We start from the raw sequence: 16291 nt of genomic DNA on the forward strand, positions 1-16291 counted from the left end.
AGATATTAAATAATAATAATGAATCATAAAAAAACATAAAATTGCTATAGATTAAACGTTGTAAAGTTATACTTTGTGCATTCATACAATACAGAACTATAAATTATTAATAGTTTTAAAATAAATAAAAGATAAATATGATTGAATGTAAACATTTATTTAAAACGAACGTTAATAATTTAATTAATGGATTAATAATGCATTTTGGTTGATTTAATTCGATTATTAATATGGAGATTTTATCCTTTAATAAAGTTGTGGGGTTAGCTGTGATATCGGGGTTTCTTCATTTATGATTGGAATTACAGTTCTTAGATCGTGCGAGGTTAAGTGATTTAGGAATGAAAGTAAAATGTATTCCTATTTTTTTTTTAATGTCGCGATGAGATTTTTTTATACTGGATAGTGGATATCCTTTGTAGAATATTGAATGAGCTCGCAGCACAATGCGCGCATTTAGCAGGGAGATTATAATCTTTTTAGGCATAGGTAAGGTATTTATCTAAAGCCGAATTTGACACAATGAGATCTGTGAGAACAATATGACTTCATGAGACCATGAGTCTGGCAGTTGCGAGATTCAAGGGGATCATAAATAGTTTTACGTTATTTTTCCACCGAAACGGAAGAATTGCAGACTGCAGTAGCATAGAGATATTAATAATATTGGAATTGTTATTTTCATTCTATCGAGACATACATAAAATATAATTACAGCGACAAACATTTTTTTTTTTTATAATTCCAACATATAAACCGTATATAATTATAATGTAAATTTGTAAGGCATGATACATTTCGATATCGAGATAGATCAGATTATACGAAACAGTAAGTATGGAGCGCGAAATGACGTATTCATAAGCCTGAACAGTTACAATATATTATAATAACTCAAAATTTACCCGTTAAAATTTCGATCTGTACATATTATACAAAATTTAATTGATATTATAAAATTACTAATTCATAGTAAAAAAAGGTATACGGTTTATCATTGAACATGACGTATCTCAAACGATATACCTACATAATAAGTGGCATTTTAAAATACGGTCTTTGGGTATATTTCAAAATTACAAATTCAGAATTTGAATAAATGCATTATTAAATAGGAAAGATTGGAGGTTGAGCACTCTTGATGAATCGCCCAGAATAATAATGCGTAATATATTTATATATAAGTGTAGACGATCCTGAAATCACTGCGGATGCAGAAATGTGGGACGGAGAGGAGATTTTCTCTACAATAATCATAATTCATAATATAATAATATACCTAATAATAAATCGGCATTTTATATACAACGCTAATCAGCAGTAGAAAAACGGAAGAGTGCGACTACGAACGTTTTGTTTCCACATATTCGCCTGGAAAAATTCAGTCACGGCCACTGCTAGTATATATATATATATACACCAGTCATATGTGTGTATATATATTAAAATAGCTGTCGTAGTTGTGTGAGTGTATAGTATATGAACAGAAGTGGTTGTTGTTAGCGGCGGTGACTCGTATACGAATATATATATACTCACGCTTGTATAGGTGTGTTCGCATTTCCGAAACGAAGCACGTACGACTAATAAAACTATAGAACCGCGAAGGCGGCGCTGGCCCGGGAGCCCGCGTAAAAGTATACATACGTACCTACATATATCGCAGTCACTGCTGTACTTATATTATATTATATTATGGGTTTACCTATACAGCTCTGCTGTTTTCATCTCCTTCCCGTCCGCAGCGGCACCCTAAAGTGAAATTGTCTAACATCATTTATAAGGGTTTGAGCAAGTGCGTGCCGTGCGTACTTACGGCGCGTGTGTATGTACAGCGCGATCGTGTGCGTTTGGCCGCGGTGTATATACACATAATATATCACAATACTACATTATTATTATTATTATTATTATTATGTGTGTACAGCCGCCGACGCGAGGCGAGTCTCGTCCCGAGTCTAAGTCCCGTTGTTAATGGCCACGTGACTCGTCTTATATATATATATATATATATATATATATATACACACACATACGGCATACAATGCACGACGCGACACCAAACGCGTAGTCATATTGTCCCGCTGAACCATTATTCGCAGCGAATATCATAATAAGATATTTTATAAAAGTGCGCGAGTAAATGTAATAATATGATAATATATGATTTATGTAATACTATGAAAAGTAATCATGCGAGTCCACGGAAGCATAAAGAAGTATTGGTGTGATTTGTGGCAGGGGGGTGCCGTACAACCGCGATCTGTGTTCTCGTGTGCAAGCGCTGGTATAAACAATAACATAATATTATATTAAGACACATACATTGAACTTATTTCAGAAGTCAAAATTACTTCTTAACAACTAATATAATATAGTACAATGTTATAATATGCAGATGTAATTAAATAAGAATAATATGGTATAGACTATAGAGTATATAGACACCATAATATGGTTAGAATTTGAGCGATACGTGTTATAATATAGCTATTATACTGTATAGTTTACCACTTTGGCTAAAAATATAATATGTATACATTAAAGGTAACACCTACCTGTCCTACCTACCTGAATTACATGCGAATTTAGCTTCCTAAACATTTATTATTTTTAAAATTGTTTTCAACTAAGTAAATGTATTTATTTCGTATCAGTTATGAGCTATACGTGTAAATTAATTCATATTTTAATAATATTGACTATCGTAATAGATGTTATTTATTAAGGAAACATGTTGATTGAGCAATTTTTAATGGAATAAAGTTTGCAGGTGACCAAATCCAGATCATATAACTATTTGGGATGTACAGGGGAGATCCAAAGTACACAAAAAACAAACGAATTCGAAAGTAAGCGCTTTGTGCGTCACTTTAATAAACAAAAATCTAATCACCATTGCGTAAAATCTGCACTGTTTAACAAAATTAATTATCAAACTTACAGTTAACAATGTTCACATGTATGTTATAGTGGCACACATTTTTTTTTGCTCTCCTAAGACCATAGGTATACTGATACTCGTATAATATTGTATAGGTCATAGGACATCCCTATGGCCTATACCTATAATGTATACATGATATACTGTAAGTCTAAAAAAGTTATAACGTAATGGTTGTATGCGATTATAGATGTTATATATAATGATAAAAATTTTTTTTCACAATTCGATATCTGCAATTTTTTTAATTAAATAACTTATTTTAATATTATTATTAATATTGACTGTTTTAATTATCTACTATAATTTGTCAATGTTTTAAAGTTATTAATACAAACTAAAATAGTACCTATATAAATGTTTTTATTATTGTGGTTCAATATTAATGATGACCATTTTAAATACTCATATATAAAGATAAAGACAAATATGATAATATACAAATACTAGGACGTTAACATTTTTCACGAAATAAAAAAAATTACTCACCTACACTAAACTTGGAAATCATGAGGGAAGCATTCATCGACTCTATTTCAGAATTTCTTTTTCGATAAAAAAAATAAATTAATTAATTGACACATAGTTCTACGTAAATAATTACAATATTTTACATATATGCCATTACTGTAGGCGATAAAGGTAATATAATTCTAAAATCTGGATTGCGTTTGCGTTATCAGTTTATCACTTATGACGTTCGTGATGATACCAAACCTTAATTATACACGTTACTTTGGTAACTAATATTCTCTCCGATCACACACTTGAATACATGGTATGCCCCATAATATATGTACATATTATCTCTGCTGTAGATGCATCATTTTCCAGTCAAAGGCCATGCCAGACAGCGCGCTCCCCCAACTACATCAGTCCGATCATCGTTATCGTCGGCAAACACGTACGCATACGATATTGTAACGAAATGTAATAGTACCTATACTGAGACGAGAACATAATATTTGGTTTTCTCGACCGACTTATGTACACAATATTTTGATGTAGGTACGTGTTATTATCGTTTATCATTATGATTAATTTCAATTGCGTCATCAGCCATTGCAGTTATGTGTAGGTGTTAGCCACCCTCCACGGCAAGCTCACGTCTGAAATTTAAAGATTTAAAAATTTTCTAATCGACATTATTTTTTTTCATTTATTTGTACATTATTTGCTACCCACGTGTTATTATACCCGAACACAATATTATGTGCTATGATGATGGGTGTAACCGTGTTACCGTTTCCCGGTAAAAAATTTATTTATTATTTATATTTTTTTAAAATCGCTGAATCTAAATCCATCATGCGTACGATATACGCATTTCACCTTACCTCAACTTGTACATATATTATTTATATCTTATCAATACAATTTTTTTTAGCGTCGAAATAACAGATTAAGTCATAAAATAAATAATATAAAAATTTAAAAAATACATTTCTCGTTAATTACAAGTTTTATTATTACGCATATAAGAAAATAAAACTTTTTTCAGTAGCACCTCCGCCACATAATGTCTTTTTGAGATATATAAGTACGCAAGAATAAATTAGTATAGTATGGTATGCCTAAGGCTACTCGTTACTTCAACATTTTCAAGCATAATGTAAAAAAATGCAATTAACACAGTTAAATAATTAATTCGAAAATCAATAAGTAATTTTTCGATAATATTGCGCGGTATCTAAATTACTGCAGCTTACAACAATGTCTCCGGTATTACGCCCGATAACTAATTCCGGCAGCGATTAAATAATAACTCGGGATTCAAAGAGTTAATGAGTTTTTTTTTCTCTGGAAATCGGAATATTTAACCTTCGGCGAAAAATGGAAACCCCATCCATGTCACCTATCAAGGATAGGTACAACGTATAATCGTTGATTTTATTTGTCAAGTGTATATAATAAACAATATCCATAGAACCAATTTATAAACTACTATACTAGCAATATAACATCCGACTTCGCCGGGAAAAAATGAACGGACATAAAACACGACGCCATATAAGTGTATCTCGGTTTTAGTGTACCTCACTTTACGGACAAATTCAACGGATCTCCGATGTATTTTGCTGTGTGAACTAATTCGACCAAGATATCCCCCTGTGACGTATTGGATAAAGCGCTTGTTAAATTTTCGAACGTATAGTTCAAACTACTGTCTAAACTTTTCTGATATCAGTGGAATCTTTAAGAACAATCCCTGAAACTTTTGTCAAATTCGGTCGATTAGTTTTTGAGTCAATAAGTTATGAACATATAATGACACTGCTTTTTGTTGTACATTCATATAACAAACAATAAATTAAATATTATTTTTTATTATTTAAAAAAAATCTCGGAACAGCCCATATGGGATGGATTTAGCCAACCTAGTCTATACTAATTTTAAAAAGTTTTAACATTTAATTTTCATGGTCAGATGGCGCTACTGGTGTATTCCTATTTTATCCCTCAATATTCGGTGGACAGGAGTTTAGTTCGTATGTTAAACTATGCTTAAAACTTGCTACCTCAGTTCAGCAATGGCGCAATTTTGGGGAGGGGGTACATTATTACAATATATATATATATACATCAGATACGTATAAAGAGTATTATACTAGTCCTCGGAGAAATTTCGGGAGGAGGGAGATACAACCCCTTAACCCCCCCTTCCTGGTTGCGCCACTGCTGTTCGGTATATAGGTTCAAAAATTATCAGTTACTAAAAAGTTATTTTATACATAGATGTTCTATCACTTAATCAATACAATTTTCTCCGAAAAAATAGATATTTTTATACATTACACCCCGTGACGCGTACTTAGTACTTACTTATAGGTACTATTAATTCTAATCGTCGGTTTGTATTATTCTTTACGGATATTTGAACAATTATTATTTGCAGAATATTAAGCGCGTAAACCATATCATTATATTGCATTTACGTATTTGAGCAAATAGAGAATTAGTGACATAATTTATCACGCTATAATAGAAATCGATAATCATAAACAATAATAATAAGTCGTATATTCTATCCCCATCCATTTTGAATCGTCTTAACGTACGTTTAATTTAGAATCAGCTTTATTGGCACTAAAATTAAATAAAGTGGAACTATATTATCATTTATCGGATATCTAGGTAAGCAATTATTAAATATAATATGTTACTAAGAACGTTAATATTTTTTTTATTATTACGTTATGCAACGCTGTTATAATGAAATTTGTGAAAAATGTATTGAATGATAAAAATATATATTATACACAAATTTGTGAGATGGTAAAACAAAATGAGAGGTGGGCTAGGATGAAGAGAAAATAAGTTGGAGTATGTAATATGAGTACACACCATAAGAACACAAACGAAGTAAATCATTTTGTTATTAATTTTTCTTAATTTGTAATTCTTATATTATCTTCACGTTATTTTAAAAAAAAACTTCAATGTACTGATATGTAGGTATGTTTTTTAAATGTCAATAAGAATATGAAATAATTAATTACAAAGTGCACTCACTACAACGATTTAGTAGTATAAGACCAGTTCTCACGCGTAGTTAAGACAAACAGTGAAAAAAATAGAATATTATAAGCTATAATTTATAACAATATATAATACATAAAATATAATAAAATAATGTAAATATTTCAATTTATTATAATACGCGTACCGTACTTTTGAACGATTTTTAAGAATAATTTATGTATCTGGTAGTATTTTCGTTCAGGAAGTATTATACATGTGAATCGTGAGAGGTATAAGTTAAACATTTAAATTAGGAAATTGAAGACATTTATCAAAAACTATATTTTAATGATTATTAATAGTTTTTTTGAATTTATTTTTTGATTAATTAAAAAATAAAAGTTTATTTAGAAAATTAAAATGCATTATATTGGGATTAAGTCTGTGAAAATTATTTAAGATTAAAAATAAATTTGACATCACTAGAATCGTGTTATAATGTATTGGATTCATTTTATTTGGCAGTGGAATGAATTTAAAAAAATTAACGTGTACCTATAATATATAGGCATAGGGGCATAATGAAAAGTGCAAACGAGATGAGTTTATATATAAATATTTTTTTTTTCGAGCGCATCTCTTGCATTCTAATTAATTGAAATATATTTTCATTTTTTTTCACAAACTATTAAAACCAGTCGTTTATTACTCTAATACCGCCGTCCGCCATCCACTGACGTGTTTGTGCGTCGTATCATAGCGTTAACGATGGCTTACTTCTACGGTGATCGTAAAGCTTAATAAAAACATTTTATCAGGTAGATAATACGCAGTAGCAGTATCGGATGTGTATTATAATATTTTATATAAATATTATTATTGTACAACAATGGTATATATTTATTTATATAATTCATATTTGGTTTGTAAGGAGACTATAATATCTAGTGAATTCACGGAGGTCCAAACCAGAAAAAAATAAGAACAATTTGATAAGAAAATATGTTTTCAGTGATGAAAAAAAATACCATGTATATATATATACTATATATGATTTAAATTGTTTACGACAAAAGCATTACCAAAGTCGATGTAAAGTCATTTGGGTGCTTAATTTACTATATTTTTAAATTATTATTTATCATACAAATACCCGATGGCAATTTGGTGTTTTTTTTTTATTCCTATATTTATTACCATAATAATATAATTATCAATACATTATTTGTACTTATCGATTACAAAAGGGATTAATGAATTCAGCCTAAACATATATATTTTTTTTTATGAAAGGTGTACCTATATCGATTCCACCAGCTGCTATTCATATAACAATCTCCCTGTACTATTGATTTTATTGAGTTATAAACTAAGTTAATAAAAATGATTTATTATATAAATTATAAATTATAAATATAATATTTATTTAAATGCCTATACATAATTTATATTTAATATAATAGTTAGGTACGTTATATTATTATATACCTTTAGAATAAAGTTAATATAATTTACTTTATAATACATTACATTTTCATTATAATAATTTCCATTTAGTTTATTTTCATAAACAATTCATTGTAATTGAAAAGCTTCAATTAGCTTGGTTAAAGCATATCTTATGGACATCATCATTATTTCCGGTGAATTTTACCAGGTGTTTAGCATCGAATAACGCAAATAATTTTTAATTCAAACCCTTTTTTGTGTAGAACAATTCAATATTGGAGTTGGTGTAAATATTCTTAAGAATTTTTTAATATTATTAGAGTAGTTACACTATTTTCATAATTTAAATTTGTAATGTATCTGTACATTTTATTAAGTTCTAACTAAAATGATATTTTTATCTTTGCTATTTTTACTTTTAAATAAGAAGTGAAATGCAATATTTGTTATGTACTTCATTATTACTTTTTAAATCGTTATTTGGTTTGAAATGTACCAACTGTAGAATTTTTTTGAGTATATAAAAATTGTATCTACAAATGCTATCTATTAATAGCAGAAACACGAGGTTAATTTTTCGTTAATGAATTATCTCGATTTCCCATACACGAGACGTTTATTATTTCTTACGTCAACTAATTGTTCAAAATTTCGTTTAAAAAACCATCACTAACTATAAAAAAAAATGTTGTAGATGCGGCTAGTGGGCCTCTTTTTACTCAAGTATTCATGTGTTTGATGTTCTTCTATTTATCTTAATTGCTTATTGTGAAATGACACCCACAGATAGTAATTTTCTTTTAATAAAAACTATAAAATTAGATATATTGGCAATATGAGCGACCTGGTAAATACTCGTCGTACTCCAATAATTAATGATATTTTTTTTCGTTGCTGACAGTGTAAATGAGCCGGCTAGCATTAGTAGCAAAAAATGGCAATAAGCAAAAGTAGTCTCGTACTTCCAAATGTTATTAACTTTACTAATTGACGATATTTTTTAAATGAATAATGCAAAACGTATACTATTCTGAATAATAAAATATACTGAATGTAATTAAAGAACAATGACGATGTTTTTGTTGATAACCTTGAAAAATGTATTATTGAAAAACTACAACAAAAACAATTTATTATTTATTATAATTTATTTTAGTAGATAGATATTATAATAAAATATCGCAATTTATTGCAACATTCTCATATAGGTATCATCATTTATAATTATAATAATATAATATACACTGAATTCACTTATCAATTTTAAAATTATTAATTGATCATTTTTATCGAATAATTAAAAATTGGTTTTAATCTAGTTTTATAGATATTTATTAAAAAAAAAGAAAAAAAAAGAGTGCATGATAAGGAAGGTCAACTTTACTACGTATCTCCCCTCATATGTATCTAACGAATTCATAACGTACCGTTTTTAAGTGTATGACATTATCAAAAACTTTTTCTTTTTACATGAATACAATGCGTTCTCTCGCGTACGTCCGTTAGAGCTTCGTTAAACACCTAGCTGTTATGAGCGAACGACATTTTTCACACGTCGCACCAGGAGATTTTCTTAGCCCATTTTCATTTTCCAATTAATATCGAGGAGAGCACTTATTTTAATAACATTCATACAGCCACAGACACGTAACACGTATTTTCTCGGGTTTTGCTGGAGAATAAACTAATCGAAGTGTGTACATAACAATAATAAATATATCAGAATTAGATATTTTGTTATAATATATCAACAAGTATTTACTTTTCGTATACTAAAGAAGTTACTAAAGATTTTATTTAGTATAAGCTTAATTGAATTTATTGACATGACAGGATTTTTTAAGTATGTACCTATTGTATATAATTTCTTAAAAACAAAACAAAGACAGAACCTGTTAAGTATATGTGGCGGCATTATAACGCATAATATAGATTACAACGTATGATTCCAAATTACTCTAAAATTGTAATATGATATCGGAAATTAAATAATAAATAAAAACTAAAATGTTATTTACCAATCGTAAACAAAATTGAATAATAAACAATAATAATTTAAATATTATATTATTTATTCGAACCGTTTTGCTAATTTAGTTTTTTAGAATTTGGACGTTCAAAAACTTAGGTGTTACTTTTTTATGAATTGTATTATTTTTGTTTTTATAATATGTTTGTGTTTCGTTTCAAAATAATCAAAGTTTGTTTAGTTTTTAAATCTACTAAATTATATTTGCTGTTTTATATATGAGCATAAAGCAGGTTTATTTTACAAGTTTACTGTTACCGAATAACATAAATACACTGGTTGACAATCACAACAATTAACATTTAATTATAGTATACGTTAATCAATATTCAATGTTATTAAATAATTCGAATGAATGTTAAAGAACCACTCAAAAATATCTACAATCCTAAAAGTGTAAAGTGATTACCTGTATATTCCGTGAATGGATTATTAAATATGAATACACCATGCTAAAGTTCATAAAAAATATATTTTTATGCTATTTTGGCATTGAGCACAGATGTTGCATTAAAAAACTAAAATTCGGTACCGGGTTTGCATATAATAAAAACAGGCAAACACTTTTACAACATATTTAATAAAGATTATTAAATGCATATAAATATTTATATCGTACATTTAAGCTTCAGACAATCACTATCGCATCACGCTGTACATGGTCAAAAGTATATTCACTATATGTTCGTTCATTCAAATGTCGGACTCAATTAATTATGTGGAAAAGTTTCGATGTATAATTATGTTAAAACAATAATTTTGCACTCAAACCCGTAATTCTATACAGTCTTAACCGTCCAGAAGAAACGCATCTTATACTAATTTCTGCTTTGACACTCGTAGGTATTGAAAAATTATTACCTATTAGCTATTATATTAATATGAGTATAAAAGTGTTTGATATTTTCTTCACTACACAAAAAAACAATGAAGCATAATATGTATGTTTTATTTAATCTGTTTTTTTTTTTTTTTGTAGTCGCTGTTTCAATGTAACGAATATGACAAAAAAAAACCCCTTGATGTGGAAAATTACAGTTTATCACATAACGCAAAATCGGTTAACAAAATATTATTTGTTAATGTTTGGTTAACATTGAAACCATTTTTTGACTTTTATTTAAAATGCAGGTTTATATATGGCGTGTTAAAAATTAAATAATTAGTAAATGAGTAAATTGAAATAGTAATACAAACGCAAAACTAACAAAAATTTAAAAAAAATCCAACAAAAATTTGATATCAAACTATAGTTAATAGTTATCCAATTTTTTTTTTTGTTAACTAATATTTTAAAATTGAACCTAAACATATTATGTCTCTCAACATTTATCGTACATAAAAATTATAAAATTGACGTATACGAGGTATTACATTGATAAAGCTCATACTATTAAATTTTTAAACCTGTAATATCTATAATAAATAATAATATATAAATATAATACGTATAATAGAAACATTCAACGATTTAAATCGTATACTAAATTTAACATTTTTATGATGTGCTGTTAAATAGTATATTTGTCTTCCTAAGATCCCTAGAATTTTAGTATAGCGTTACCAAATTAAATCGAACTCCTCCTTACACGTAATGTATAGGTTAGGTTTAAAATATGCATAATATACAATTATAATTCACAAAATCCATTGTAAAAGTTTTAATTTCTAATATAATCATAGGTATATTTATATGTATGTACAATGTACATTGTACATAATAGGAATATATTTTGAACAAGCGCTTAATCTTGATTAAAAAAATTTAAATTATTATATTTTACATTGTACGTTAGTTACGTTTGTAAGTTTTCTTAAATGTTTTAAATAATTCATTTAAGACAAAACTTTTAATTAAACTTTGAAATAGTCATGATAATTAGTAATAATTAAATATGTAAACGTTTTTTTAACTTTTAAAACTTTTTTTTTTTATTTTGAGAGTTAGTTATAATTAATATATAATATTTTAGAATCCAATATTCCTTTATCAAAAATTTTCCCAGTATCGGAAGGCGAAAGCATTCAACCTAAGTGAGGACGAAATTCGTCACAATATGAACACCACAGCCATTACGTGGCACTAGTTTTACGATATGCGATATACCTATTTGTAGAATCGCATTTGTTTTCTTAAATAATAAATGTGTAAAAAATTTAGAAAAAATTTTCGCCCCCGGGTGGGCTCGAACCACCAACCTTTCGGTTAACAGCCGAACGCGCTAGCCAATTGCGCCACGGAGGCCATTGCACTCATGACGTGTTTCGACGGCTGTTCAGTAAACCGGATTTTAAAATTTTATTAATTTACAATTACTTAAATAACGCCACACACCGGTTTTTAATATTATTCAAAACCACTATCACGATTTATCGCACACCCACCTATTATAATGGGTTATTGATGTAGTATGTATATCGCAGAGGAAAAATATGGAACGTAGACAACTTACAAGTACATTTACGTTAAATAATTCTAGGTAATCGATGCTACATAGGTAGCCGAAATTAGAAGTAATATTATATAACACCCTGAATTTGAGAATTAGCATCACGAACTACACTGCATAGTTCAAATTTACGACCTAATAGATCATACATATATAACCTATAATATAACTAACACTAAAATGTTAATAAACAACATCCATAGTTAATGTTAAAGTATAAATATATAAAAATTGTACCTATCTTATTAGTTTGGATTAAAAGATTTATGGAATTATAATATAATAATAATGGCACTGTAATGATTGAAAAGTGAGAGTTTCCTGTAATTTTTGTTCACTCTTAAAGTCTTAATAGATTTTTACTATTTATATATATATACCATTGGTGCCTAAAGTTGACGCGATTAACAAAAATACCTCACTGTATTATGAGAAATAAATAACTCTCGCTAGTTGTTTGAATTTTAGTACCTATGTTGAACCAGCCAGCTTTCTGTAATCGGGTTTTGAACAATCTTTATTTGGCGTAAGTTTTGTTTTTTAATGACAACACTCACTCAGAGGTATATAGTTATATCCAATAAATTTAAATTTAAAACGGATAATAAAAAACAGCGAGAGCGATAAACGTTTTACGGCGATTACGATTTTAATACCTATGTCATCTATGGCTCTACAGTATATTTTAAAGATTATATGGCGTGTAGTATTATTTACTACACAATACAGGGCTGGATTTAAGCGAGGAGGATGAGTAGGGATGATTGTAGCCCAGGATTCCCCGCAGACTTATAAGTGTAAAAATTATAATAAAAAAATAAAAATGAAATTATCTTTTACTTGAGATTTAAATGTAAACAAATAGGTAAATAATACAAAATAAATGTTATCTAAACATAATCTAAATGTATATTATTATAAGCTTAAACGTAGCCCGTTAACTGTTAAGAATTAAATTAAATCTAAAAACAATTTTATAAAAATAAAAAATAAATTATTTCAGACTTATTATTCTTAATTATCATAATATTTTTTTTGAAATATTAATACTACATAATATTAAAAAAAAAAAAAAGTCATTTCAAAATGACTAAAAATGTTTTAAAGAAATTATTATTTATTATAGTATAATCATTATACTATAATGCATTAATTAGAGTTATAAAGCATTAATTTATAAGAAATTTTTACTTAACAGGTAAAAACGTAAGTACCTCTATCTTAAAAACAATACTTTTGATAACTACTTGATATCATCGCGGTATACTTCATCGGTATTTTTTTCATATATATAGGTATCTTTATACTTGTATGGTTATATTAAATAGATCGGGTTAGGTTATTTATTATTAATTTGACCGTTTATATAAATAGTCTTAGCTAGGTATACATTGGTATATATAATATATATAGTATTTTTTCACGTAAAACATTTAATGGTTATTTGATCAGTTTATATTTTTTACTTTACAATTAATACCTTCTAAACAATATATGATACTTTTGATTTTTTAACTAATAAAATACTATGGCGTTTGTAACTCCGATATAAACATGAACCGATATCAGCAACAACGCCAAAATGGACTTGTAATGAAATTCAATTTTTTGTTTATGTGCGTGTTAATTTCCATCTTTATTTAAACTTTTACATATTATTTAAATAAATTAAAAATGATTAATTGTTCAAAAATATAATTTATTAACATACATTATGGAATATGGCACCAGTCGCGCAATAGTTTATGTAACTCATCTATTTCATATAAAATATATATACATATTTTACACGCTATATGAATATACAATATTGTGTATAATATTTCGTTTTATAAATATAAAATCTAACCAGCGTAGTACTTTTTATGAAATTTCAGTTTTTTCGTGAAGAATATTCTGGATCGTAGAATACCTAAACAATATTCTGAGTATACCGAAAACTATCAAAAATTATATTGTTTTTATTTTCATTATGATAGGTGGATAAATCTCTAGATTTATGTAATTTTTATATTTTTTTATTTATTTTAATAATTTCAAAATGTCTTATAGAATTCTATTTTAGTACAGGATAGTTATTCTTATTCATCATTATTAGGCACAATTGATATTTTGCCATGTTTGGCGTTAGGTAAAAAAAACAAATGGTACGCTGATATAATCTTCTTAAATTTTTAATAGATATTCTTAATTAGCTATACAGCCTATACGTTTAAAAATGTTAAGAATATTATTTTGATACTATGTATATTTTATATTATTTTTAAAATGCAAAGATTCATGTTGTATCCACCGTTAATGTAGGCGTACTCAATGTGTTTAAGCGGCTTCTATGAGATTCCAAATTGTATACGAATTATTTTACTTTCTAATTTTGTGGTAAAACATAGAATAGTTGGCTGAATACAAAATCATAAGATCAGTGTATAATATAAACACACAAATATTGAAACATCATTTTTAATATTTTCAGTATAACGATACAACAGTAATTTTTCTAAAATTAATAAACTTTTAACCAGCTGAATTTTATTTTGTCACTACGCACAGAAAACACTAAACTAAAGTCACCGAAGTCGTGTCAACAATACACTCGTCATGCAACACGCAAGAACTTTGCTAAAGTCACTATACTCTACATCGCGTATTATATTACAGCAGACGCCAACCACATATACTGCGCCCACCAGGACTTATGGTAATAATATCGGAAATTCATCAATGCGCTGTGGTTCACCAAGCCACTTAAAGAATATCGGATTTCCGCTTCCAAATCCTTCAGCTATTGTTTGCGCGTCACTGCCGAAACCTCCATCCGGTGGCAGCGGGTCACCACCAAAACCCCCCGCAGGTGGCTGTGGATCACCACCTAAACCTCCCTCGGGTGGCTGTGGATCTCCACCAAAACCTCCATCCGGCGGTTGCGGCTCACCACCTAAACCCCCCGCAGGTGGCTGTGGATCACCACCGAAACCCCCCGCAAGTGGCTGTGGATCACCACCGAAACCTCCATCCGGCGGTTGCGGGTCGCCATCAAAACCCCCCGCAAGTGGCTGTGGATCACCACCGAAACCTCCATCCGGTGGTTGCGGGTCACCACCTAAACCTCCCTCAGGTGGCTGTGGATCGCCACCAAAACCTCCGACTGGTGGTTGTGGATCGTCACCGAAACCTCCGTCTGGTGGTTGCGGGTCACCACCGAAATCTCCGTCTGGTTGTTGTGCGCCACCACCGAAAACCTCGTTTCATGGTTGCGAGTCACCACCGAAACCCTCATTTAATTATTGTGTGATACCAAAACCCCCCGCAGGTGGCTGTGGATCACCACCGAAACCTCCATCCAGCGGTTGCGGGTCACCACCTAAACCTCCCTCGGGCGGTTGCGGGTCGCCACCAAAACCCCCCGCAAGTGGCTGTGGATCACCACCGAAACCTTCATCCGGCAGTTGCGGGTCACCATCTAAACCTCCCTCAGGTGGCTGTGGATCGCCACCGAAACCTCCGTCTGGTGGTTGTGGGTCACCACCGAAACCCCCGTCTAGTGGCTGTGGGTCACCACCAAAGCCTTCGTCTGGCGGATGTGAATCGCCACCGAAACCTCCGTCCACTGGATGTGATAAACAAACAAAATCTCCGTCAGATAGCAAGTCCCTAGCAAATAAACTATTTCCATGGTCTAAAAAATAAAACGTCACACCTAAATAGGATTTTAAATTTTAATATATAACTATTTTATAATCTAGCATTATTCATGTTTTTTCTTCATAGCTGAATACTATTCGTATTATTAATATTATTTATTATTTATAATGCAAACTAAATGTGGTGACGTAATGTTTTGCCACGATAAAAGCACGATTGCTGCAAATGTTAATGTCATATATTTAGGACGGTTTGTGTACACGGGGAGGGTACAACGTCCTTTGTATGAACGACAAAATAATGCTTAATTTTTTT

General features: G+C 29.5%; 2 protein-coding genes and 1 non-coding gene across 3 annotated transcripts in view; 1 reads left to right on the top strand and 2 right to left on the bottom strand.

The window, feature by feature from the left end:
* Positions 1 to 16291, bottom strand: part of LOC132924178 (limbic system-associated membrane protein-like) — a 517415-nt gene that overhangs the window by 305376 nt on the left and 195748 nt on the right. The gene's annotated exons all lie outside the window — the stretch shown is intronic.
* Positions 12056 to 12129, bottom strand: Trnan-guu (transfer RNA asparagine (anticodon GUU)). Its single transcript has one exon. It is a non-coding gene; the product is annotated as a tRNA-Asn (tRNA).
* LOC132923855 (formin-2-like) lies at positions 14933 to 16021 on the top strand. Its single transcript, XM_060987830.1, has one exon. It carries the CDS (start codon positions 14933 to 14935, stop codon positions 16019 to 16021), a length of 1089 nt encoding a protein of 362 aa, XP_060843813.1.

Source organism: Rhopalosiphum padi, chromosome 3 (genome assembly GCF_020882245.1).
Source record: "Rhopalosiphum padi isolate XX-2018 chromosome 3, ASM2088224v1, whole genome shotgun sequence".
Taxonomy (NCBI): Eukaryota; Metazoa; Arthropoda; class Insecta; order Hemiptera; family Aphididae; genus Rhopalosiphum; species Rhopalosiphum padi.